This window comes from Schistocerca americana, chromosome 11 (assembly GCF_021461395.2).
Source record: "Schistocerca americana isolate TAMUIC-IGC-003095 chromosome 11, iqSchAmer2.1, whole genome shotgun sequence".
NCBI classification, from domain to species: Eukaryota; Metazoa; Arthropoda; class Insecta; order Orthoptera; family Acrididae; genus Schistocerca; species Schistocerca americana.
This window is the reverse complement of record NC_060129.1, coordinates 117,637,723-117,665,040: the sequence shown is the minus strand read 5'-3', so window position 1 is coordinate 117,665,040 and position 27,318 is coordinate 117,637,723. Positions and strand designations below refer to the sequence as shown.

The 27,318-nt window shown below is 44.2% G+C and overlaps 1 protein-coding gene across 1 annotated transcript in view; it reads right to left on the bottom strand.

Annotated features, from left to right (window-relative positions):
• Positions 1 to 5,287: 5,287 nt before the first annotated feature.
• The window catches only part of LOC124553661 (ATPase family AAA domain-containing protein 3), a 110,387-nt gene continuing 88,356 nt past the window's right edge, over positions 5,288 to 27,318 (bottom strand). The window contains exons 9-10 of the mRNA XM_047127541.1: positions 26,656 to 26,854; positions 5,288 to 5,942 (exon numbers count right to left, since the gene is read on the bottom strand). Of these exons, the coding sequence (XP_046983497.1) occupies positions 5,649 to 5,942; positions 26,656 to 26,854 (493 nt within the window). The 3' untranslated portion in view covers positions 5,288 to 5,648. The remainder of the gene's footprint in view (positions 5,943 to 26,655; positions 26,855 to 27,318) is intronic.

Below are 27,318 nucleotides of genomic sequence, written 5' to 3'. Positions count from 1 at the left end.
GCAATAAACGAAGAGGAAACAACAAAATCACTGAACATAGACACAGGTCATGTGGAGACTACCCACCTCCCCACCACAACTTGGAGTGCTCTGTGCATCAGCAGACCCGGATCTACGGTGTTTCCGAACCCGGGCAATGTTAAGTACTGGCGCCCAGCCACACTTCTGTAACCAGAAGCGGGAGAAGGTACTGCTCATACGCAACTCAACTGTGCATGCGCAAGAGCCCGCCCGCAATTGCTCAAGTGAATCTAATTTAAACAGCTGTCACGTCATGCTCATCTGAGGCAATTTGTTGCTATAAAGCATTGCATAGTGTTCCTAAAGCCTATGACACACTTTACTGTTGGCAGACGATTGTATGAGCACTGTTTTGTTGTTGTATACGGCGCATTTCCTTTATAATTTAAGTTTTATTTTCGTTTTTTTTCCCTCTCATTCATGTTTTGTTGCTGCAGTATTATTCTGCAGTAGCAGGATACAATAATATCTTTTGTTAGCGTTTGGTTCTTACCAGTCAAAATCACAAAAATTTAACTAAAACAATGAAAAATTCCTGGAATTCTAAACAATTCCCAGGTTTCTCCCGGTTTTTTCCTGGATGAAAGAGTTCCCGGGTTTTTCCCGGATCTCCCGGGTCGTATACACCCTGTACTACCTCCAGAGTTTTATATTACTGCAATTATTTATGCTACAGTCTGCTGTTGACAATGATATCTTGCATTAACCTAGCAAACAACAGTTAAAGGATAATTAACAGCTTTCAAAAACGATGTGAGACCACATTACTTGTGGATGGGCTTTGCAAATTAGTAGGTAGGGGAGAGGGGGTATTTATATGTAACTCCCATAACAGAATCCATGCCATGATGTTTGGACACTTGCATTCAGAACTGTTGGGGTTCAGTGCCATACTACCACATACGTTTTGTGGCCGTGTAGTGCAATAAATGTTGGTCCTCCAAACTTGAAAGCGTAATTATTTTGTATGTGTGGTACCATCTACCTGTGTGCCAAAAATGATCGCAATCTGTCTTGTTCTTATTGGAGGAGTTCTTTTATGATGATCAGTGTATGAACTAAAAGCTTTGTTGGAAATACTAGGCGGAAAAAGCAGCTGAGTAATTTAGGGGAGCAATGACTTTTTTCTTTGTAAATGTTTTTCTCCAAATGTACATGGACACACAGTAACATAAAAATGCTTTCCACAACCATCAGTGTGAGTAAATTAGCACTAGTGATACGCCAAGGTGATTATTTCTACATGTTAAGATATAACTAGGCTTGTTCCACAGCCGTGAAGGCTTTCCTTCTTGAGTGGAGTTCTGGAACGTGGTGTGTGAATGAACGGGGGGATCAGTATTTTCTAATTTATAGCGACACGATTTCAGTTCGGGCTGTAATACATCATTTAAGCGATTATTTCAACGATATAAAAATCACTGAAACTTTCCTTTCCACCATATAAAATCATTTAAGCCATTGTTACTTCATTGTTTCACCTTGGCTTTTATAGAAAGCCAAGGGTACAATTGGTATATACACTGCCTATTCCACAAGACTAGTGTATTTGGGAGGCAAGGAATCTTTGGATTCCCTCCCAGCACTCATGAAGTGAAGTGTCAAGTTACACTTGCGTAGAACATATGAGTAAGAGCTTAAGAGTTGTAGCTCTGCTGTCCTGCAGCAGAATACTAGCTGAATTCTGAGAAAATTGTTGAGTGCAAAAAAACCATTGGACAGAGAACAGGCAACACGCACACATACATGTGTGTGCGTGGGCTTGTTTTTTTTGTGTGTGTGTGTATTTGCATTTTCAGGTAAGACTGCTTGCATTGTGAAACTCATATACAATACCATTTGACAGCATCACACTTTCTTGTACTAGTGCATTGCAGCCTAATATAGCCATTTCACACATTTCCTACATTTAAACACACTTTTTTCAGTACAGATTGGGTTTCCACACTTTATTTACACTGTGTCTTAAGCTCTACAGGTTGTTCCATCACTTTCAAACCATATCTATTTAGTACCTCCTTTTTTTTACATTTTTCATTCATTTTTGGAAACAAGCATACTATATCTTGAAACAAAGTGATATGGATGCAATATGGCTGACATCAACACAAGTGACATATTGTGATATGCGTGCAAAGAAGGTGAACTTCAGTTCTCTCTCTCTCTCTCTCTCTCCTCTCTCTCTCTCTCTCTCTCTCTCTCACCCCCCTCCCCCCCCCCCCCCCCCCCCATGTTGCACTTTCAGTTTTGCCTCACTTGTTGCTTTGTTTTTGGTTTCTTACAATGCAGATGTGTTGGAGTACATTATACGAGCAGAAAAGGTGGCAGAGATTACACAAAAGTTGTAAATGAAGAAAGGTTAAAGGAGGGGCAACTTCAGAGCCATCAGGGACTGAACACGAGTTTGGATGAGGAAAGGGTGGGTGAAGGAACAGACGGTGACTTCAACGATAGGAAATCCCAGCATTAGCCTTAACTAGCAACATACAAGACCTGAGAACTAATTTTGAGACAGTCCAGGTTGATTTTTTATCTATTTCTGGTGACTCAGTTCAGTTGAACAATCTTCAGGCCAAAAGTTCCATGGTAAGGGGGCAGCACCGATGGAGTTGTGGCTTCCCTAAGTGCCAGTCAACTGTGTAGAGTAAACAACTTGTTAGGGTGCAGTTGTAGCTATTCCCAGGGTACGATGGTTTTGGAACTGTTCTCAGATATTGAACTAGATGCCGTCACCTGGATAGTATATGTTACTTTGACAAGCTGACTTGTAGCCATCCTCATTCAATAATGATTACTATTGTCATTACTGCCCGAGGATGATATGCCGGCTCATTAAAATATTACACCAAATGAGTGACCACATGCAACTAAATAACAGAGAAACATTCAAGCAGTCCCGCAAGTAAACAAGCCCACGAACAAACATTTAGTTCCATTTACAAAGCTTACAAGTACTTAGTACATGGTGCGGCATGTAAAAGCGGCCCGTAGTACGCAACAGTAGTATTCCATTGTGTCTGTGCATGTCGTCAATCATGCAAATTGAAAAATGTTGTCCACAGAGTTGTGCACAAACTAAACATTTCCTCTGACGTACCGACACTGCGCGAAAGTTTCTTGTTGTGTACGGCAGCTGCAGCCAGCGAAACTTGTTGAAACCAGTTGAGAAAAAAGCCTTGTTGTGTGAACCCGGGTAAGTGCGAGTGTGTGATAATGCCATATTCGTTATCCGAGTGTGTCGTCATTGTTGAAGTATGCATTCATACCGGATCGTTTGTGGAAAACAAAGAATTTGTTTCAGGAGACATTTCCAGGGCGTTTTGTGCCAGCAAAAAGATACACGAATTGATTGAAAAATGGTGGCATACAGGACCGGTTCAAAATGCACCCAGGAACCGACCACCACCTGTCCCCACACCTTAATTAAAGAGGCAAGTACAACAGATAATGACAAGAAGTCCTCGTAAATCAACCAGGAGATCGAGTCAACACGTTCAGGCGAGTGAGAGAAGCCGCATACGTGTTTTAAGGGACCTGAAGTTAAAACAGTATCGGATCATTGTTGGGCAAAAAGTGACGGCACCTGACCTGCAGAAGAGAGTGCATTTCTGTTCATGGCTGTTGAGAAATGTTGCCAGAGGTGTCTTGGACCCACCAAGGCTCATCATGAGTGATGAGGCACAGTCCCACCAATCTGGCCACATAAATTCCCAAAACAACTGTTATTAGTCGACAGAAAATCAACGCTCGATCTACTAGGTACCCTTGCATGATGAGAAGATTGGTGTTTGGTGTGCCATTTCCACCATGTGCATTAGGGGACCCATATTCTTTGTGCTGACAGTGAACCATGACGTGTATTTGGAAATTCTGAGAGAGTTTTTCTCAAACTTGACAACTGGGAGCGTCAGTTACGTTACTTTCAGCAGGAGAGTGCAATATGCCACGCGTCAACTGCATCATTGTGCACGAGATGTTTGCACCAGAGAAGACAACTGGCAAAGGCTTGTGGGCTCCTCGGACACTAGACTAGTCCACTTGTGACTTTTACTTGTGTATACTGTTAAAAGGAAGAGTATACAAAAGAAATCTGCACACAACTGAAGGACACAAGACCAGGATCCAGCATGTCATCAACAGCATCACAACACACAAACTGACAAGGATACATACGAATCCCCTCAAGCACGCTCACGTATGTGCAGCAGTGGGCGGAGGACACTTTCGGCACATACTGTGAAGGTGAGTAATCGTATTCACTACATTACATTTTATTTTACATTCATGTGTTGACTTGACAGGCCGGTTCTATGTGCCGCACCGTGTATTAGATACTCTACTTCATCATTTTGGTCTGGAGACTGTTTAAGGGAAGTAGGACATCACGACCAGGAAGGATTCAGGATTCACACTCGTAGCAGCGGAAGTTCAAAAACGTAACAAAATAATTTTTTTTACATGTGAAATTTCATCATTTTTTCACTTACTATTGGCTGCATTTGTTCCTATAGGTACACTTTTCTTCATAAGTAAGAGAGACCGTTCGATGAATTTTGCACAGCATACAAACTCTAGAATCTATTTAATTTATGAAAAAATGAATGAGCTGTTACGTTTTAAACTTTACGTTTAGAAAAAAAAATCAAATTTTGTAGTTAATTATCTCAATTTTTACCCCAGTTTTTAATAGATTTGGAAAATTCTAGAGTTTCATACACCTGTAAGTATGGCTTGTATGCTGTGCAAAATCCATCAAAAAATCTCTCTTACTTGTGAAGAAAAATGTACTTATAGCAACAAACGCAGCCAACAGTAAGTGAAAAAATGATGAAATTTCATATCTAAAAAAAAATTATTTTGCTATGTTTTTGCACTTCCACTGCTACGAGTGTGAATCCTGAATCCTTCCTGGCCATGCTGACAAAGTTTAAGAATTTATTTGTAAAAGTATAGACAGTAGAAAATAAAATGTCCTGTGGTGCCTCTCCTGCTCCAAGTCGGCTTGTTTGACGTCATATCCCCCTAACTGAAGACAGCCAGCAAGAATAAATAAAAAACAACTTCAACTGTTTCAAAATTCATTTCCAAGTGATCAGTTGCTGCAGTTCCACAGGTGCCACAACTAAGCTCATCAATCGCATACGAGACAAAGCAGTATGTCCAGGTGTGGACTAGAACGCTCGCTCTTTCTGAGAGGCAGGAGTCAGTGGAAATTACGAGGAATGCAGGTGGTGTAGAAACAGGAAAATCGATTAAAACAAATACAAGTGTTGCAGCACTTTTATGAATCGCACGAACACGGCACGCTACAGGAATTGCAATATAACAGCAGAAGGATCAGTTCTGAGAAACTACAGGAAACGCCCGCGCAGCAGCGGGACGGCAGGTACATCTGCGTGCCGATACACGTACTCGGACCACATACGTACACATATATCCACGTGGCAAGTGAAAAAAATTAATAACAATAACAACAGATACACAACTGTCTTAACTCCGAATCGGAACGAGACGTCTTTCCTCAGTACACTACAGCGTCGAGGCGATACGTCGGGAACGTGCCTCACAGACTACGTGCTCCATTCTGCATCCCACGGAGCCGGGCAGTGGCGTCCACGCACGTGACACTACAGCTGCCGTGCACCGCTCCGGGCGAGATCGCGCCCGTTCCTCGCTACGTCGGCGGCCGAGGGGCGTCTGCGAAGGTGGCGCCGACCTCCGGCGCGGCGGGTCGAGGCCGGTCGCCCAGGAGGATGCGCTCCACCTCCTGCGGGGTCAGCAGGCCGCGCAGGGGGTCCTCCGCGGCAGGCGGTGCGGAGCCGGGGGGCCGGGGGTGCCTGCACCGCCGGCCGGTACGAGCCCTTCTCCAGGTACATCAGTGACTTGTGCTCGCGCCGCTCTTGCTCGCTCTGCCACTGCACCTGTGGTAACACAATCATTTGAAAGCTGTATATTATGCACATTTTGTTTCAGTGATTAAGTACGGTGTAATTTTCTGGGGGACTGAGAAAACTGATCTACTCAAAGCTTCTGGACTACAGAAAAAGGGTCATCCGAGCCACAGTGGGAGCTAAAAAGAAACAACACTGCAAGTCTTTATTTGAAAAACTCGTTTCAATGTCCATTCCGAGTGTGTATACGAGGTGAACAGAGAGGTAAGCCCACCTTTCAAGAAAACATGTTATATGGACATGGGTCTAGAAACACTATCTCCACATTAAAGCTGTTTCTATGAGGCTCCCTCCAAAAGAAATGCACACTATTTTTTTTTTTAAAATCCATCTTTTATTCTACATGTTTGAAAGTTTTACAGTGTGTAGATACATCCTTTAGTAACAATATTTTCGATTCTCCACATGATTTCCATCCCTCTCAACTGCCTTACGCCATCTTGGAACCAGCGCCTGTATACCCGCACGGTAAAATTCTGGACCAACCTGTTGGAGCCACTGTTTGGCAGCGTGCACAAGGGAGTCCTCATCTTCTAACCTTATTCCACGAAGAGAGTCTTTCAGTTTCGCAAAGAGATGGTAGTCACACGGAGTCACGTCAGGACTGTAAGGTGGGTGTTTCAGTGTCTTTTGTTGATGTGATCGAACACGACTCAGTCGAGCTCGAAGTTTCTTCAGTGTCGTCACATATTTATCAGAATTTATGGTGGTTCTTCTTGGCACGATGTCCAGAGGCAAGAGTCCTTCAGAATCGAAAAACACCACCGTAGCCGTAACTTTTCCTGCAGAAGGTGTGGTTTAGAATTTTTTTTTCTTGGGTGAATTTGCATGATGCCACTCCACTGATTTCCTCTTCATCTCTGGTGAAAAATGATGAAGCCATGTTTCATCACCTGTCACAATTCTTCCAAGAAATTCGTCTCCACCATTGTCGTACTGTTCCAAAAGTTCGCTGCATATTGTTTTTCTTTTTTCTTTGTGAGCCACTGTCAACATCCTGGGAACCCACCTGACACAAACCTTTTTTAACGCCAACGCTTTCAGTATTCTGCAAACACTTCCTTCCCCTATCCCAACTTAACGTGACAATTCGTTCACTGTGATGTGTCTGTCAGCAGTCACCAATTCGTTAACTCTTTGCACATTGTCTGGAGTGTGTGCAGTACGAGGCCTGCCGTTGTGAGGACAATCCTCAATACTGCCGTGCCCGCTTTCATCACGTAACCTGCTCGCCCACCAACTAACTGTACTGCGATCGACAGCAGCATCTCCGTACACCTTTTTCAACCTCTTGTGGATGTTTCCCACTGTCTCGTTTTCACAGCACGGGAATTCTATGACAGGACGTTGCTTCTGACAAACATCAAGTGTAGCAGCCATCTCAAAGACATGCTGTGACGGTGCCACTCACGGGAACAGTTTGAACTAAGTTTGAAAACAAGTGGGAAGGATGTATCTACACACTGAAAGCTTTCACACATGCAGAACGAAAACTGTATTTTTACAAAAATAGTGTGCATTTCTTTTGGAGTGACCCTCGTATAACTCTTCAACACACAGTGCGAAACACGCATGAAAAGAACTTTACAGCACAGTACCTCACACCTTCCTAAATGAAACGTTCAAAAATCCCTCCATTTGCGAGGAAGCGAGCATCAAACCTGACATGCTGATGTATGCCTGGAGAACTGTGTATTGTTTCACAGCCTTCCACAACAGGGCCACGAAGACAGCCTTATACCAGGATTCTGAACACCTGAGTGTTCAAATTCTGCCACACATAAAAGTCTAGTGGGTTGAGGCATGGAAACTGTAGAACCAGTTCGTCTCTACCTATCCATCTATCACAGTATTTGTTGTTTAGAGGCCTTCTAACACTAACATTGGAATGATGAGGAACACCACTGTACATGAAGTACAGGTTTTGTCTCTGGTTCTTGGAAGTGGTGGAAGGATTGGTGGATGTGAGAGGAAATGGCATACGAGATCTGTTTCCAGACTAGGACTGGGGGATAGTGTCTGTCTGTGAAGGCCTTGGTGAGATTCTCAGCATACTGGGCAAAGGAGTCCTTGTCACTACAGATAAGCCATCCCCGGGTGTATGGAAGTAACTTTTTGGTGTGGAAGGAATGACATGTTGAAATGCAGTTAATGTTGGTGGGTTTAATGTGAAGAGAGGTGTGGATGGAGCCATCAGAGGTGAGGAGATCAACATCCAGGAAGGTGGCACTCTGGGTTGACGAGGACCAGGTGAAGAGGATAGGAGAGAAGTTGTTGAGGTTGTGAAGAACTGGACACATGGTGTCTTGGCCCTGAGTCCAGATCATGAAGATACTATCAATGAACCTGAATAATATTAGGGTTCTGACAGTTTGGGAGGCTAGAAAGGTCTACTCTAGATGGCCCATAAATAGGTTAGCACAGGAGGGTGGTTATGCCACAGATTTGTTCGTACATGTGCCCTTCAAAGGAGAAAAATTTTTGGGTTAGGTTACAGTCAATAAGGTGTGTGAGAAATGAGGTAGTGGGCTTGGAGTCTGAAGGAAACTGGGAGAGGTAGTTTTCAACAGCAGTTGATGAGGGATGTTGGTGTATAGGGAAGTGGCTTCAACAGTGATGAGTAGGGATCCAGGAGGTAAAAGGGTGCGGCTGGTGGAGAGTTGTTGAAGGAAGTGTTTGGCATCTTTGAAGTGGGGGGTTAGATTTCCAGCAACTGGCTGGGAAGTGTTGGTCAATTAGGGCCAAAATTCTTTCAGTGGGGGCACAATACCCAGCTATAATGGGGTGTTCAAAATTGTTGGGTTCATGAATTTTGGAGAAATGGATTCAGGGGAAAGGTTCTAAAAGGTCCTAAGGCTTTAAACATGGATTTGGAGGTTATGTTGAACTCTGCGATGAGCTCAGTCACAAAGAGTGTATGTGAAGGAGTCAGATAATTGGCAGAGGCCTTCAGCCAAGTAGTCACTGTGATTCATAACAACAATGACAAAACCTTTGTCTGCAGGTGGGACGATTACATCAGGATTTGTTTTGTGGTTGTGTATGGCTGCCCTTTCTTCTGCTGAAGGGTTGGTGTTTTGAGGGGGGGACTAGGGAAGGGTGGTGAGGCTGGAAGGGTGGTGAGGCTAAGTCGGGGGTAAGGAATTCCTGGAAGGTGACCACCGAGTAGTTAGGTTGGGGGCATCACGGTTGGATGGTGGTATGAACTAGTAGAGTGAGGATTCAATGTTGGTATTAGGTTGGCTTTGGTTGGAGGATTGGTGGCAAGTAAGCGTTTCCTCTGTACGGATCAGGAGGACAGTAGGTCACTGACTAGTCCAGCATGGGGAGTAGGGATAACGGTGAGGCCTTTGGATAGAACTGAAACTTCTGTGGGCTAAGGGTTTTGGTGGAAAGGTTAACAACAGTGTTACAGGAATGTTTAGGCTCTGCACTTGATGGATTTTGTTAGTAGGGACTGTTGGGGGTTGTGGCAAGTTGATAAGGTCAGCTAGGTAGGGTCTGTGTGCTATGAGGGGTTGACAAGAAGAAACACTGTAGGTAGAGTAGCAGTTGGGCAGTGGCGTCCCAAGGCGGCAGTAGAATGTCAGCAGGTTGGATTCCTATGGAGGTGCTGTCTGGGATGCTCCTCCAGGTGCTGCAGTGCAAGGGATTCAATTTCAGGGATGTTATGTATATGGCACATACTGCCCAGAAGTATTATCTTGCAGAGGGATCAGAGATGGTTCTCTGATGCCTATGCTTGGAGATATGTTTTTGCAATAAGGTTTCTGAGGGCCAGAGACTGGTAGGATCTGAAAAGGAGAAAGTTACTGTGAAAGGAAGGGTGGGATCCAGAGATAGGAATCTTTTTTTGGGAGGGGGGATCCACAGTTCAGGTAGCATTTAAGAAACAGAATGTGGGGCTGGGGTTTAGCCAAGGAAAGGTATACTTTTCTAAACTGGTGCAGAAAGATGGAGCACGGGTCCATAGAGGTAGGAATGGCGTACGCGAAACGGGACCGATGTGGAAATGGGCAAATGAAGATGTTAGATGATTGTGAGGGGAACTCACACACACGTGACTTCTATCTCTGGCTTCTCGGGCCAGACAAACTAAAAAGTGTCAAACGAGAGCAATAATATGTAGTGGAGGAGAGATGGGGGAGGGGAGAAAAAGCAGGGTAGAGGTGGGGAAGAGGAAACATGCTGCCTGGTGGAACATGCGGGGACTAGTCGTGGCAGGGGAGGCTACGTGGCGCAGTGTCAGGCTTACGACCCACCCTCACAACGCCACTTCTGGCAGTACCTCACCTCCTACCTTCGTCAACAGACGGAATGGCTGCAGATGCAGAAAGCATTTTCAGTGTATGTACAGATTTTCAGAAATCCAAATCCATGATCTTTTCACAACTTTTTAGTGGAAGCTTAAAGCACAAGCTTGCGTTGCCTGCACTGCACACTTAAAGTACATGGAAGCTGAGCAAGTTCATTCCCCCACTCCTCAACACTCAACCTCTTCCTGCAGGAAACACACTGCATTCTCCCCGCTCCCTCCATTCTACAGATGGCAAGTTATGATGTGGAAAAAATTTTTGGGCTGTGAAAAATGAATTTCACTCTGATTGGCGTTGTTGTTGTGGTGGTCTTCAGTCCTGAGACTGGTTTGGTGCAGCTCTCCATGCTACTCTATCCTGCGCAAGCTTCATCTCCCAGTACCTACTGCAGCCTATATCCTTCTGCATCTGCTTTGTGTATTCATCTCTTGGTCTCCCTCTACGATTTTTACCCTCCACGCTGCCCTCCAATACTAAATTGGTGATCCCTTGATGCCTCAGAACATGTTCTACCAACCAATCCCTTCTTCCAGTCAAGTTGTGTCACAAATTTCTCTTCTCCCCAGTTCTATTCAGTACCTCCTCATTAGTTATATGATCTACCCATCTAATATTCAGCATTCTTCTGTAGCACCACATTTTGAAAGCTTCTGTTCTCTTCTTGTCTAAACTATTTATCGTCCACGTTTCACTTCCATACATAGCTACACTCCATACGAATACTTTCAGAAAAAGACTTCCTGGCACTTAAATCTACACTCGATGTTAACAAATTTCTCTTCTTTAGAAATGCTTTCCTTGCCATTGCCAGTCTACATTTTATATCCTCTCTACTTCGACCATCATCAGTTATTCTGCTCCCCAAATAGCTAATCTAATTCCCTTAGCATCACCCGAGTTAACTCAACTACATTCCACAATCCTTGTTTTGCTTTTGTTGATGTTCATCTTGCATCCTCCTTTCAAGACACTGTCCATTCCATTCAACTGCTCTTCCAAGTCCTTTGCTGTCTCTGACAGAATTACAATGTCGACGGCAAACCTCAAAGTTTTCATCTCTTCTCCATGGATTTTAATACCTACTCCGAATTTTTCTTTTGTTTCCTTCACTGCTTGCTCACTGATTGACCTTAATACCTTTAAAACAAGATTAAAATTAAAATAGTTTTATATTAATTATTAAAAACCTTTGATATACGTATTAAAGAGATTTAAACAGAAATTAAGTGGGCACAATTAGACACACAGCTGTTCTAGCCGATACTCCTCCAGCAAACCCATGTGCGAGCAGCACAGTCGTGGGCAGAGCTACAATTTATATGTCACCTCCACTGGGTGTATACACCGTAAATAGCTCAATGAAGCTAGGCCTCCAAATTTTTCCATTCGCACCCAGCCCTCGAGGTTGCAAATCACAGTAGCAGACGCTTTGCTAACATGGCTTGCACAGACGGACACACAAGTCCCCTACAGATACAAAAGACTTGTAAGAATTCTGGTGAATATTGTATGTCTAATTTTATTAAATGGACTGCTGGGTATTACATTTTTTGGGGTAGCGCTAACTTGCTACTCCATTCTAGAACCACACCTAACTGACACACACAAATTGATTCTGGCATTGTGTTAGTAGTAGTAGTAGAAGAAGAAGAGGCTGGGTTAGCAAATGGTTTAAAATGAGAGAGGTATATACATATGAAAACCTCTTAAAGGAAATGTCACACACAGAGCCTGATAATTACATCATCTTACTCTGAATTGGCAGTGAAACTTGATAAATGTTTTTGATTTTCTTCATTCCCACATAGAAAAATCAGCAAGCACTTGAAAGTTTATTTGCCTCTCCTTTGTCCCCTAATGACAGTTCTTCAAAATGCCACAAAGAGGGAATATAAAGCCTACATCATCTGTGGAAGAACTGAGAACTTCAATTTTTTTTTATTATTTTATAGCATTCCTGCTTCTATGTTGTGCGTAGAATACTTATTTCCTATTTCCTGTGTGATATATGGATGGGAAATATGCGACATTTTTACCATTTTGGTAACTGCCAGTGCTAGTTTGCTTTTATTCTGGATCATAGTTTTCACTATTGTGGAAACCCACAATAAAATGAGACAGATTGTAATAAAACTCTTTTACACTAAACATATGTGGCAAAACTGACACAAGCAGTGTCATTCATGTCGTAAAATTTTCCATCAATCAAAATTTCTGTCACACATGCTCTATGTTTGACAACCATGCCAAACAGCACCATATACAGTCACATACACTGACATAAAAAGAAATCTCAACACCAAGAAGCAGTTGTGTGACAAACAAAAGATGGTAGGCATTTTTCTACATCTGAAAAATGATGCCACCGGTCGCATAAGAGTAGCAACATTGTGGGCCACGCTAATTACAGCCACGTACAATGTGCAACACATTTCTGGGCCACAACTGTTTAAACAGCCTTATTATGGCTACAAAATGGGTGAAAGCAAGCTATAGTGGAAGTGAGTGTGGCTCCCCCATATTTACATGCCACAAGCAAAAATGTTAGTAGGTAAAAGAGATATCCAGCTTCACAGTTGTACTCTTATTTAAGTAGTCAAACTACATCTGAAACTTATGAACTGATGCCAGATACATACTTCTCCAGGATCTTGAAACACTATTTTGAATATATCATAAAATTAATTGGCCAACAACTGGTAAGACCAATATCAATATGAAACACTGTATACCAGTTGCAATCAGATTGGGGATCACCTTTTTTTTTTTGTTACTGGTAATCCACATGGAAGTTTGACAGATCTCTTTTAAGTACACTTCTCACCAATATTCCTCCTGATACAAGGCGCCTACAACTCTTTGGTGGAAGGAGTCATGAAATTCATGAAGGAAATAACAAAGTTTGTGTTAAAGTTTACAGCAATTCACTACTACAGTGAGGGTATTATGAATTTCATAATTTATGCTACTATACAGGATGTTGAGTAATACGTGGGAAGCCTCTGGGGAATGGATAGAGGACTTTAAACGAAGCAGAATTCTCTCTCTCTCTCTCTCTCTCTCTCTCTCTCTCTCTCTCTCTCTCTCTCTCTCAGCTACATATTTACTTTCTTGTTGTAACATGTTTGCTTCATTGTGTCTTTTTGTTTACAAATTTCCAGCTTGGTCCTACAGGTATTTTATCTTTTCAGGTGTTGCTTGTTTCCGAAGCTTGAAGTCAAAGACTTCTTACATTTATCTTAGTTGTATGGTACTAGCTAATACACAAATCCTTTCAATATTGAGAACACAATCACTGGTGAAAGCTCACTTCACAGTTCTTATGGGACTGGTGTTGTGTCAACTGAACATTCTTCTCTCGCTAGGAACCGAATTGGCTTTTTAGAGGGTGGGCAACACCAAACAAGTGTGCATTAGTGACCTCAGCTCGAAAGTGACGTGTCATGTCCGACTGTGACGCCTGCTCATCAGTGTTGTTATTGGACTAATGTGTACTTCACATTTTTGGTTAGAATGCTTTCTAATCAGCACATGCTGAACATGCACCGGATGTGTGGACTTACAAACAGCAATGCTTCTGCAGCTGGACATTTGTATACTGAACAATACCCTAGATATTTACAGAAAAATAAAGACCTTTCAAAAGAATACATATACATCTTATGGAGACAGGCCCTTTTGAGAGGAGATTCTTTCATCGTGGAAGATCAAATAGTGACAGAACACTTGCTTTACAAGACTGAGTACTTCATGATATTGAAGACAATAACTGCTGTAGTATGGGAGAAATAGTAGAAAATAAGAATATGAGTCACTGAAACAGATTGTAAATCCATGAAAGCTCAGTCACTGGGGACGTGTTCAGTACCACACATTCTGTCTACCATACTACTCACTGACAAAGCACAATTTACCAGGGATGGAGTGCAACACAGAATTTTCACAACACTTGTGTATGGACACACTCAATAGCTGACAGTTGATAGTTGACGGTTGGAGGGATGACACATTATCTGCGAATCCAGTAATGCTGGCAACTGATGGGTTACGCATGGGGATCGTATCAACCTGTACCGCATCAAAACAGCCTGAAGATGACGCAATGAAGTGTCGAAACTGGTAGTGACAAAATAAAATAAAATCATAAGGACGGCTGTAGGTTTTTTATTTTTTGTCACGATTGACAAAAGATTCCGGAATAGTCCCCCATTCAGATCTCTGGGAGGGGACTGACATGGCGGCGGTGACCATGAGAAAAAGATTGAATAATCAACAACAGGATAATGTTCTACGAATCAGGGTGCGGAATGTCAGAAGCTTGAACATAGTAGGGAGACTAGAAAATCTGAAAATGGAAATGCAAAGGCTCAATCTAGATATAGTGGTGGTCAATGAAGTGAAATGGAAAGAAGAAAAGGATTTCTGGTCAAATGAGTATAGGGTAATACAAACAGCAGCAGAAAACAGTAAAATGGGAGTAGGATTCGTTACGAATAGGATGGTAATGCAGAGAGTGTGTTACTGTGAGCAGTTTACTGATAGTGTTGTTCTTATCAGAATCGACAGCAAACCAGCACCGACAATGATAATTCAGCTATATATGCAGATGTCGCAAGTTGAAGATGAAGAGAGAGAGAGAAAGTATATGAGGATATTGAAAGGGTAATACAGTATGTAAAAGGAGATGAAAATCTAACAGTCTTGGGAGACTGGAATGGAGTTGTAGGAGAAAGAGTAGAAGAAAAGGTTACAGGAGAATATGGGTTTGGAACAAGGAATGAGAGAGGACAAAGATTAATTGAGTTGTGTAACAAGTTTCAGCTAGTAATAGCGAATTCTCTGTTCAAGAATCACAAGAGGAGGTGGTATACTTGGAAAAGGCCGCGTGATACGGGAAGATTTCAGTTAGATTACATTGTTGTCAGATAGGGATTCCGAAATCAGATACTGGATTGTAAGGCATACCCAGGAGCAAATATAGACTCAGATCACAATATAGTGGACATGAAGAGTAGGCTGAAGTTCAAGACATTAGTCAGGAAGAATCAATACGCAAAGAAGTGGGATACAGAAGTACTAAAGAATGACAAGATTCGCTTGGAGTTCTCTAACGCTATAGATACAGCAATAAGGAATAGCTCAGTAGGCAGTACAGTTAAAGAGCAAAGGACATCTCTAAAAAGGGCCATCACAGAATCTGGAAAGAAAAACATAGGTACAAATAAGATAACTGCGAAGAAACCATGGGTAAAAGAAGAAATACTTCATTTGATCAATGAAAGGAGGAAGTACAAAAATGTTCTGGGAAACTCAGGAATACAAAAATACAAGTCGCTGAATGAAATAAAAAGGAAATGCAAGGAAGATAAGATGAAATGGCTGCATGAAAAATGTGAAGAAATCAAAAAAGAAATTATTGTTGGAAGGGCAGACGCAGCATACAGGAAAGTCAAAACAACTTTCAGTGACATTAAAAGCAAGTGTGGTAACATTAAGAGTGCAATGGGAATTCCAATGCTAAATGGAGAAGAGAGAGCGTAAAGGTGGAAAGAATACACTGAAAGTCTATGAGGGGGAAGATTTGTATGATGTGATAGAAGAAGAAACAGGAGTCGATTTAGAAGAGATAGGGGACCCAGTATTAGAATTAGAATTTAAAAGAGCTTTGGAGGATTTTAGGTCGAATAAGGCAGAAGGGATAGATAACATTCCAACATCATTGGGGGAAATGGCAACAAACTGACTATTCACGTTGGTGTGCAGAATGTATGAGTCTGGCGACATACCATCTGACTTTCGGAAAAATATCATCCACACAATACTGAAGACTGCAAGAGCTGACAAGTGTGAGAATTATCACACAATCAGCTTAACAGTTCATGCATCCAAGCTGCTGGTAAGGATAATTACAGAAGAATGGAAAAGAAAGTTGAAGATGTGCTAGATGACAATCAGTTTGGGTTTAGAAAAGGTAAAGGCATGAGAGAGGCAATTCTGACGTTACGGCTAATAATGGAAGCAAGGCTAAAGAAAAATCAAGACACGTTCATAGGATTTGTCGACCTGGAAAAAGCCTTCGACAATGTAAAATGGTGCAAGGTGTTCAAAATTCTGAGAAGAATAAGGGTAAGCTATAGGGAGAGATAGTTAATATACAATATGTACAATAGCCAAGAGGGAAAATAAGAGTTGACGACAAAGAACAAAGTGCTCAGATCAAAGAGGGATGTAGTCTTTCTACCCTACTGTTCAATCCATATATCGAAGAAGCAATGATGGAAATAAAAGAAAGGTTCAGGAGTGGAATTAAAATTCAAGGTGAAAGGATATTAATGACACTATTCGCTGATGACATAGCTATCCTGCGTGAAAGTGAAGAAGAATTACATGATCTACTGAAAGGAATGAGCAATGTAATGAATACAGAATATAGACTGACAGTAAATCAAAGAAAGACGAAAGTAATGAGATGCAACGGAAGTGAGAAACTTAACATCAGGATTGATGGTCACGAGTAGATGAAGTTAAGGAATTCTGCTATCTATCTCGGCAGTAAAATAACCAATGATGGATGTAGCAAGGAGGACATGAAAAGCAGACTAGTAATGGCAAAAACTACATTCCTGGCTAAGAGAAGTCTACTAGTATCAAACATAGGCTTTAATTTGAGGAAGAAATTTCAAAGAACATACATCTGCAGTACAGCATGGTATGGTAGTGAAACATGGAAACAGGAGAGAATCAAAGCATTTGAGATGCGGCACTACAGACAGATGTTGAAAATTAGGTGGACTGATAAAGTGAGGAGTAAGGAAGTTCTGTGCAGAATCTGAGAGGAAACAAGTATGTGAAATACACTGACAAGGAGAAGGGATAGTATGATAGGACATCTGTTAGGACATCAGGGAATGACTTCCATGGTACTAGAGGGAATGGTAGAGGGCAAAAACTGTAGAGGAAGGCAGAGATTGGAATACCCCTAGTGGGATGTGGAAAACCGCCTAAAAACCACATCCAGGCTGGCCGGCATAGCGGCCCTCGTCGTTAATCCACTGGGTGGATTCGATCCGGGGCCAGCGCACCTACCAGATTCCAGGAAGCAGCACATTAGCACTCTCGGCTACCCTGGTGGGTGGTTGCAAATATGTAAACGTGAAGAATAAATTTACTTTTCAGCACACCTTCATACACGAAACAGAAGCTGTAGTTGAGAAGGGAGAGAGATGGAGCTGTAGCCTCTCTGAAGTGTTATTCAACCTGTACATTAAGCAGATAGTAAAAGAAATTAAGGACAAAATAAAAAAGAATTAACTGATTGATTGAGGGGGATAGGGACTAAACAGCGAGATCATCAGTCCTGTGGTTCCAAAGTTACACACTGAAGAGAGAGGGTCCACTAAAAGTGGGGAGAGAGGAGTCAGACTATAAAACGAGGAAGTTAAAACACAAATAGTAGAAGGTATAAAACGGTAGTCCAAATCTAAAAACAGGGAACACAGAGGGATAAAAGGGTGATCTTTGCAAGTGGGGGTGGTCATGGGTCTCAGACTGAGAAAGCATGAAGACAGACCACAACTACAGCCAACCAGCCAGCTCCTGATACAGGAGCAAAGCAAAACCTTATATCTGAAAATAAAAGCCACTTTCACAGAGGAAACTGAGGATCGATTCGACAATCTGTGAATCATCCGCCAATATTAAATTTAAGGAATCTGGAAAACTATACTTAGTACAAAGGGTCAAAAGAAGGGGACATTCCAACAATATATGGAATACTGTCAGTCTGGCTCCACAACCACATCTTGGGATGGTTCGTTATGCAAGAGGAAGGTTTATCTGTTTAGCAAGAGTATTAGAAGGCAGATTTCAGACTACCTGACAGATCAAAACGAAAATTTCTGTTCCGACACTGACAATGTTGAGTGTTTATGGAAAAAGTTCAAGGCAATCGTAAAATGCGTTTTAGACAGGTATGTGCCGAGTAAAACCGTGAGGGACGGGAAAAACCCACCGTGGTACAACAACAAAGTTAGGAAACTATTGCGAAAGCAAAGAGAGCTTCACTGCAAGTTTAAACACAGCCAAAACCTCTCAGACAAACAGAAGCTAAACGATGTCAAAGTTAGCGTAAGGAGGGCTATGCGTGAAGCGTTCGTGAATTCGAAAGTAAAATTCTATGTACCGACTTGACAGAAAATCCTAGGAAGTTCTGGTCTTACGTTAAATCAGTAAGTGGCTCGAAACAGCATATCCAGACACTACGGGATGATGATGGCATTGAAACAGAGGATGACACGCGTAAAGCTGAAATACTAAACACCTTTTTCCAAAGCTGTTTCACAGAGGGAGACCGCACTGCAGTTGCTTCTCTAAATCCTCGCACAAATGAAAAAATGGCTGACATCGAAATAAGTGTCCAAGGAATAGAAAAGCAACTGGAATCACTCAATAGAGGAAAGTCCACTGGACCTGACGGGATACCAATTCGATTCTACACAGAGTACGCGAAAGAACTTGCCCCCCTTCTAACAGCCGTGTACCGCAAGTCTCTAGAGGAACGGAGGGTTCCAAATGATTGGAAAAGAGCACAGATAGTCCCAGTCTTCAAGAAGGGTCGTCGTGCAGATGCGCAAAACTATAGACCTATATCTCTGACGTCGATTTGTTGTAGAATTTTAGAACATGTTTTTTGCTCGAGTATCATGTCGTTTTTGGAAACCCAGAATCTACTATGTAGGAATCAACATGGATTCCGGAAACAGCGATCGTGTGAGACCCAACTCGCTTTATTTGTTCATGAGACCCAGAAAATATTAGATACAGGCTCCCAGGTAGATGCTATTTTTCTTGACTTCCGGAAGGCGTTCGATACAGTTCCGCACTGTCGCCTGATAAACAAAGTAAGAGCCTACGGAATATCAGACCAGCTGTGTGGCTGGATTGAAGAGTTTTTAGCAAACAGAACACAGCATGTTGTTATCAATGGAGAGACGTCTACAGACGTTAAAGTAACTTCTGGCGTGCCACAGGGGAGTGTTATGGGACCATTGCTTTTCACAATATATATAAATGACTTAGTAGATAGTGTCGGAAGTTCCATGTGGCTTTTCGCGGATGATGCTGTAGTATACAGAGAAGTTGCAGCATTAGAAAATTGTAGCGAAATGCAGGAAGATCTGCAGCGGATAGGCACTTGGTGCATGGAGTGGCAACTGACCCTTAACATAGACAAATGTAATGTATTGCGAATACATAGAAAGAAGGATCCTTTATTGTATGATTATATGATAGTGGAACAAACACTGGTAGCACTTACTTCTGTAAAATATCTGGGAGTATGCGTGCGGAACGATTTGAAGTGGAATGATCATATAAAATTAATTGTTGGTAAGGCGGGGTACCAGGTTGAGATTCATTGGCAGAGTGCTTAGAAAATGTAGTCCATCAACAAAGGAGGTGGCTTACAAAACACTCGTTCGACCTATACTTGAGTATTGCTCATCAGTGTGGGATCCGTACCAGATCGGTTTGACGGAGGAGATAGAGAAGATCCAAAGAAGAGCGGCGCGTTCGTCACAGGGTTATTTGGTAACCGTGATAGCGTTACGGAGATGTTTAATAAACTCAAGTGGCAGACTCTGCAAGAGAGGCACTCTGCTTCGCGGTGTAGCTTGCTCGCCAGGTTTCGAGAGGGTGCGTTTCTGGATGAGGTATCGAATATATCGCTTCCCCCTACTTATACCTCCCGAGGAGATCACGAATGTAAAATTAGAGAGATTAGAGCGGGAGCACGGAGGCTTTCAGACAGTCGTTCTTCCCGCGAACCATACGCGACTGGAACAGGAAAGGGAGGTAATGACAGTGGCACGTAAAGTGCCCTCCGCCACACACCGTTGGGTGGCTTGCGGAGTATAAATGTAGATGTAGATGTAGATGTAGAAGAGGAAACAGTGAGTGAGTCTGGTATGACCAACACACAGACAGCATAAGACAGTGGACTCCTTCCATCAGGAGTGGAAGGAAGAGTGCCAAACTGCAGTGGACTCCTTGATTGTGTGACATTTATTACTTTTGGGCAAAGAGAGATTTCACGTAGATTCGCATATCCGTAGCTGAAATTGAGAAAAAGGAATGGGGGGGGGGGAGGGGGGGTTAAGTATCTGCTTTTCTAGCCAAATGGTCAGCCAGTTCATTTCCTGGGATGCCCACAGGATTTGGGACCCAGAGAAAGACAACTGAGCAGATGGCACTGCTAATGGCAGAGAGAAGGTCATAGGTAGCGGAGACCAAAGGGTGACGAGAGCAGCATCAGTCGATAGCGTGCCCAAATTAAAACACTGTGGAGAAAGACCTGGGAAACAAAATGGAGGGCTCTGAATGGCTAGGAGCTCCACTGTAAACACACTACACGATCCCAGCAATAAATGGTATTTGAAACCAGCGGGAGACGTGAAAGCATATCCCACCTTACCTATCATCTTAGAACCATCAGTGTAGAAGATGATGGCACCCTGGACCTCTGCAAGGATGGCACGTACAAGTCGCCAGAAAACCATAGGGGCGACAGATCTTAGGACCCTGGAATAGGTCACTTCTAATCCATGGTCTTGGCATCCAAGGGGGCGGAGGGGGGGGGGGGATACGTGGGCGCATTCCAGTGAGTGGAGATGGAGATCCTGAGGGGGGAAATGAGACGATTCCAACTGGCAATCTCACCCTTGGGCGGTTGTCATGAGGGAGACATCCCTCATTTGCAAAGATGACAGGGTACACGGGATGGTCAGGGAATTGACGAATGGCAATCGCATAAGAAGCTAAGAGTTGACTCCATTGCGTTTGTGGAGGGGGAATCTCCACTTCTGCGAGAAGACTGTCTACAGGACAAGTGCGAAAGACACCAATAGCCAGATGGTATGTACAACAGTTAATAGCGTCAAGTATTTGCAGAGTGGAAGGAGCCATTGAGCCATAAACCTGACAATCATAATCTAGTCTGGAAAAGACCACAGCACGGTAAAGATGGAGAAGAGTGGTATGGTCTACACCCCAAAATATGTGGGCCAGGAGGTGGAGAGCATTAAGCTTCCACACGCATGTAGTCTTTAGGTGGCAAATGTGCGGCAGCCGTGTCAGCTCGTTATAAAAAATAAGGTCCAAGAAACGTGACCATGCTACAACATCAAGGAGCTGGACGCCTAAATACAGTTCTGGATCGGGATGTACTATGAGTCAACAACAAAAATGCATAGCCCACGTTTTGGAGGGAGAAAACTGGAAGCCGTGAGAGATGGCCCATGCAGAGGCCTGTCAGATGGCACCTCGGAGCCTGCACTAAGCAGGTGCTACTGAGTGGGAGCTGCGCCAGATGCAAAATTGCCGACGTTAAATACTGTCCTAACCACAGGCCAAACAGAGATTTCAAGTCCATTGATGGGTATGAGGAAGAGTGACACACCTAACAAAACCCTTTGGGATACTGTTCTCCTGAATCTGAGGGGCCCAGAGTGAAGTGCCAACTCGAACCTAGAAGAGCCAGAGAGATAAAAACTGACGGATAAAAATTGGGAAGGGGCCACGGAAGCCCCAGTCGTGGAGTGATGGCACCAAGCTGTGTCGTACGCCTTATCTACGTCAAACAAGACCACGAAAAGGTGCTGGCAATTAGTAAAAGCCTGTCAGGGTGCTATCTGAGTAAATGGTCAGTCAGAGACCATCCTTCGTGAAAGCCACACTGATACAAGGAGCAACGGCCCCGAGATTTGAGTACCCAACATAGCATGAAGCTAACCATCCTCTCAAGCAGTTTACAAAGTGCATTCAACAGGCTAATCATTTGTCAGGCTAATTGGGCGGTAGCTGTTGAGAGACACATTGGGTTCTTCCTGGGCTTAAGGATGGGGATAACTATACTGTCTCACTATTGCAGTGGGAAAGCACCCGTGACCCAAATGTGGTTGAAGACCCTGAGGAAATGTTGCACCTGGGTAACGTCAAAATGTCGGATCATCTTGTTGTGGGTGGAATCGGGGCCTGAGGCCGCGTCACGCGAAGATGTGAGAGACTGCAAGAATTTCCATTCAGTGAAGGGTTCATTGCAGGTTTCAGCGCGGTGTGGGTTGGAATAGATGGGGTCTGTGCAACTCAGTGTTGCTGCCGGAGAAAGGTAGCGGGATAGGAAGAGGACGCCGATGCCATCGCAAAGTGTGTCGCGAGGTGTTCTCCGAGGACCGACGGATCAGTGTCCAGAGGACTTTGGAGGTTAAGACCCTGGACAGTTGACCATCACGGGCAACCCAGATGGCTACAGAGCTCAGACCAAACTAGCAGTTACGTGGCATACACCCCAGGAGAGGAAATGCACCACTTCCCGCATTCCTTTTTACTCTGCTTAATAAGGTAACAGGCGTTAGCACAGAGACGCTTGAAAGTGAGGAGTTTGGTCTGTGAAGGGTGTTTGTTATTTAAACTGCTGCTGTGCCTGTCAGTAGCCCTGGACAGCAACTGCTACATCCACGGTCCACCACGGTATCGGTCGACGGCGAGAGATACCTGTGGGTAGGGGGCCAGCAGCATGAAGAATAGTGGGGAAGACACCTGCACGACTGCATCAATGCATTTTGAGAGGGAGGTGTCAAAGTGCACAGACGTATATAAAGGCTCTGTGGAATGCCCAACATGGGGGCCTGTCTGCCTGGTGGCAGCAAGGAACCACAGAATCACCGCAAAGTGGTCACTGTCACAAAGTCATCATGGAATGACCGAAGTAGGAAAGCCACGAGAGCAGGGGAAGAGATCGTGAGATCGATAGCAGTTAAGGTGCCTCGAGCGGCACTGAAGTGGGTAGGGGAACCGTCATCGAGGGGAGACAAATTGAAGTCTGTCATAAGCTGATCAATTATAAGACCCCTACCCGTTGAAGTGGCACTCCCCCACAGTGGGTGGAGGGTACTGAAGTCTCCAAGGAGGAGAAATGGGGGGTGGGAGTTGCTGTATTAAAGTAGACAGTTCAACATAAGGAAGAGGCCTACATGGAAGGAGACAGACATTGCAAATACTGATTGCTGGCGTCATTTGGACTCTAACCACTATTGCTACCAGGTTTGTACAAAGTCTCTAATGACATCGGAGCAAACCAAAGTGCAGACCACCAGATGCTAACCTGAGGCGTGCACGATTCCAACAGAACGCCCGATAACCGTGAAATGTTGGAGAGTGGTCACCACGGGAGAGCATTTCTGGAAAAGCAAGACAGAATGCAAAATAGGAGGAAAGAAGACATTGTATTTCCGGTAAGTGATAATAGTATCTGTTGCAATTCCAGTAAATGATTGTGTGGTGAGAGGAGGTAATGTTACTTGGTCAGTGGTCGCCACAGACAAGGATGGGGTGACATCCATAAATAATCAGGTTGTGGGGGGAGATGGCACCTCTGGGAGCACCAGGGGAGGGGGACTTTTTTCGAGACTTGTGTTTCTTCTCCTCCTCTTTCACAGGTGGAGGAGGGCAGGGTGCAGAAGGAGTACAAGTGTCTGCAAGATCCGGAACCGAAAGAGAGAGGGCGACCTTGGGGCGCAAACTTGGTGCATCTCATGGCCATGTTGTGGTAGTAGTAGTAGTAGTAGGCTTCCGGCCCGAGAGACACCGGGGAGAGGGGTCGTGGGGGGGGGGGGGGGGGGGGGGGCACATCACCAGCAGGTGCCGAAGATGGTGGGCACTTCTTCAGACAGGCAGGGGAAACAACTCCCGGAGAAGAGGTCACGGGGTCACGGGGTCTGCAGGAAGGGGTGGGGAGGGGGGATGGAGGTAAGAAAGAGGTAAGAGGGGGAAAGGATATAACAGGGGCAAAAGTTGAAGAAAGTGACACTGGATGGAGTGTCTCATTTTTGGTCAGCCTCAGCATAAGACAGGCAATCCAGCGATTTGAACTCTCGGATCTTCTTTTCTCTCTCATAAGCTGGGCAATCTGGCAAGCGAGGGGAGTGGCCGTCATGACAATTGTCACATACAGGTGGTGGAACACAGGGCTTCCCTCGTGGAGTGGGTGTTCACAGTCACAACACAAGAGTGTCCAACGTACCATGGGGAGACATATGCCCAAAACGCAAGCACAAAAAGCACCCTTATGGGTGGTACGACATACGGCTTCACGTTACACCTGTAGCACATAACCTTGACGTTCTCCATGATGGTACCCCCTCCTCAAAAGCCAAAATGAAGGCTCTGGTATCGGAGCGGTTGTCTTTGCGACCCTTCTGCACACTTCAAACAAAATGAATGCCACGTGGCTCTAAATTGGCCCGGAGTTCCTCATCAGTTTGCAGGATGAGGCCCCTGTGAAATATCATTCCCTGGACCATCTTCAGAGACTGGTGAGGGGCAATAGACAGTAGGCCATTGCCAAGACAATCACAAGCATGAAAAGCTGCATATTGGGCAGCAAAAAAAGATTTGATCAACAGAGAGCCTGACCGCATCTTACAGGGAGGCTCCACATCACCAAACTTGTCCTCGGTATTGTCCACAAGAAACAATGCGTTTGTGGTGGTGAACGTCTCCCCATCCGTCTTAGTACATACGAGGTAGTGGGGAAAGTGTTTCATACTAAGACTGGCCCTCCTCTCACATTGTAGCCAGGGAAGGGAATGCTGCCGTGTCTTACGAAGAGCATTCAATGATCCTTCACTACTTGAAGAGATGGCTGTTTGAGAATGGCCAGATTTTTGCAGCTTCAAATGCTTCATGTGCCAAGCATCAGTCCTGATACCATCCACTCCGATCAGGTGCTCCTCCCATGGGCGCAGCCCAACAGCAAGGGCCACCTGGCACGGCGGCCATTGCTGAGAGTGCCGATACTCCAGGACGACAAGAAACCACTCCGTGGCATACATGGGAGAGAAACAGCTCAGGTGTCCGTTGCTTGATCCCTGTGTTGTAAGGGGGCTCAGCCAGATGGGTATATTACAGCCGCACCACACGGACTGGCTACGTGTGCTGGTGACCTAGCAGGGCAGAAGAGGGCTACAGTAGGGAAGGGAGAGGAGAAGGAAGGGGCAGAGGAACCCACACCATTGACACTAGGTAGGGAGTTCTTCCCCAAATGGCTCACAGAAAATTTAGAAGTGGAGGGAAAACCTCAAGCGGGGACCTAAATGTCAAAAAGGATGAAAGAGATCAGGCAGGAGAAACAAAATTCAAGTAATACAGGGAACCAGGTGGATAGCCAGGTCGATGTAAACAAGAACACCAAGAGAGGGGAAGGAGGGGGCAACGGGGAAGGAGGGGCAACAGGGAACGAACGCGAAACGGGGAGGTAGAGAGGATTGGGAGAGAGAGGCAGGGTGAAGTAAATGCAGCAAGGGAAGGAAGAATGGACTGCAATAGCTCGGGGCCCCGTCGTGTGTGCCATGCTCAAACTCGTGGAAAGAACCGTGAGCCTCCTAGGGGGAATAAAGAATTAAAGTTCATAGAGAAGAAATAAAATGGAGATGACAATGTAGTTTTCTCAGAGACAGCAGATCAGTCTGGCTGAATAGATAGTGTCTTGAAAAGAGGTTACAGGATGAGCATCAACTAAAGTAAGTACGGTAATGGAATGCAGTTAAATTAAATCAGGCAATGCTGAGGAAATTAGACAAGTAAATGAGGCAATAAAACTAGTAGATGAGGTTTAACATTTGGACAATAAAATAACTGATGATGGCAGAACTAGGGAGGATATAAAATGCAGAAAGACAATAGTGAGAAAAGCATTTCTGAAAAGGAGGAGTTTGTTAACACCTAACATCAATACATGTGTTAAGAAGTATTTTCTGAATGTATTTGTCTGGACTGCAGCCTTGTAGAGAAATGAAACATAGGCAATATACAGTTCACACAAGAAGAGAGCAGAAGCTTTCGAAACGTGGTGCTGCGGAAGAATGGTGAACATTCGATCGGTAGGTCGAATAACCAATAGGGAGGTGCTGAAACGATGGAGAACAAAATGTACAGCACAACTTGATCAAAAGAAGGAGTCATATCATAGGACACATAGTAAGGTATCAAGGAATTGCCAGATTGGTAAAATAAGTGTTGGCACAAGATTGTAAAGGGACAGCAAGACCAGACTACAATAAGTAGGTTGAAGTGGGTATTGGCTGCATCAATTATGCAGAGGAGAAGAGATTTGCATAAGATATACTAGTGGGTAGAGCTGCTTCAAACCAATATTTGGACTGAAGACCACAACAGTAATATTCTTGTTTTTAAGTGGCATATGACCACATGCAAGGGCCCGTGTACACCACAGTACACAAAATGAAAGGTGAGGCAGGTACAGAAACAGGAGACAGCGAGACGCGGGAGCCGCGCGTTCCGCAGCCACTCACCTTCTGGCGGTGCTGGTGCACGGCGTCGATGACACGGGCGACCACCATGTCGCGCGTCAGGACGCCGTCCTCCGAGGCGTACGCCGCCGCCTGCCACGCCACGCCCAGCTTGGCGATCTCGCGCCCAGACATGCCCTCCGTGACGCGCGCGATCTCCGAGCACAGCTTGCCGTAGTCAAACTGCGCCACCTTCAGCCGCCTGTGGGGGCAAAGACAGTTCGCAGTCTTTAATGCTCGTGACACTTGTTCTGAAGCTCTCAATTTTCACCGAGGATCCAGCTATTGACAATCGAGTACTGCGTGAAAAAAATCTGCAGAAATATCCACCCCGATCTCGTTAAGATTTTGAACTCGTGCAAAGATTGAATACTCCTTTTAAGTGAACAGAAATGTAAAATTACGCTCATCACAAAATGAAGCAAGTAATATCGTGTAATTAAAATATCAGTAAGTCACAACTGGAATCACTCAATTCGTACAAATAGTTGCATGTAAGGATTTTGTAGGGATATGAGATGGATCCATCACATAGATTCAGCCACAGGTAAGGCAGGTAGCAGCCTTCACTCTGCCGGTAGTGTAATAAATCGAGCCTTGTCAGAATTTCTCCCCCAATTGAAACCTAAAATCCCACCTGGTTTTTTTTGTCAGTGTTTCTATTTA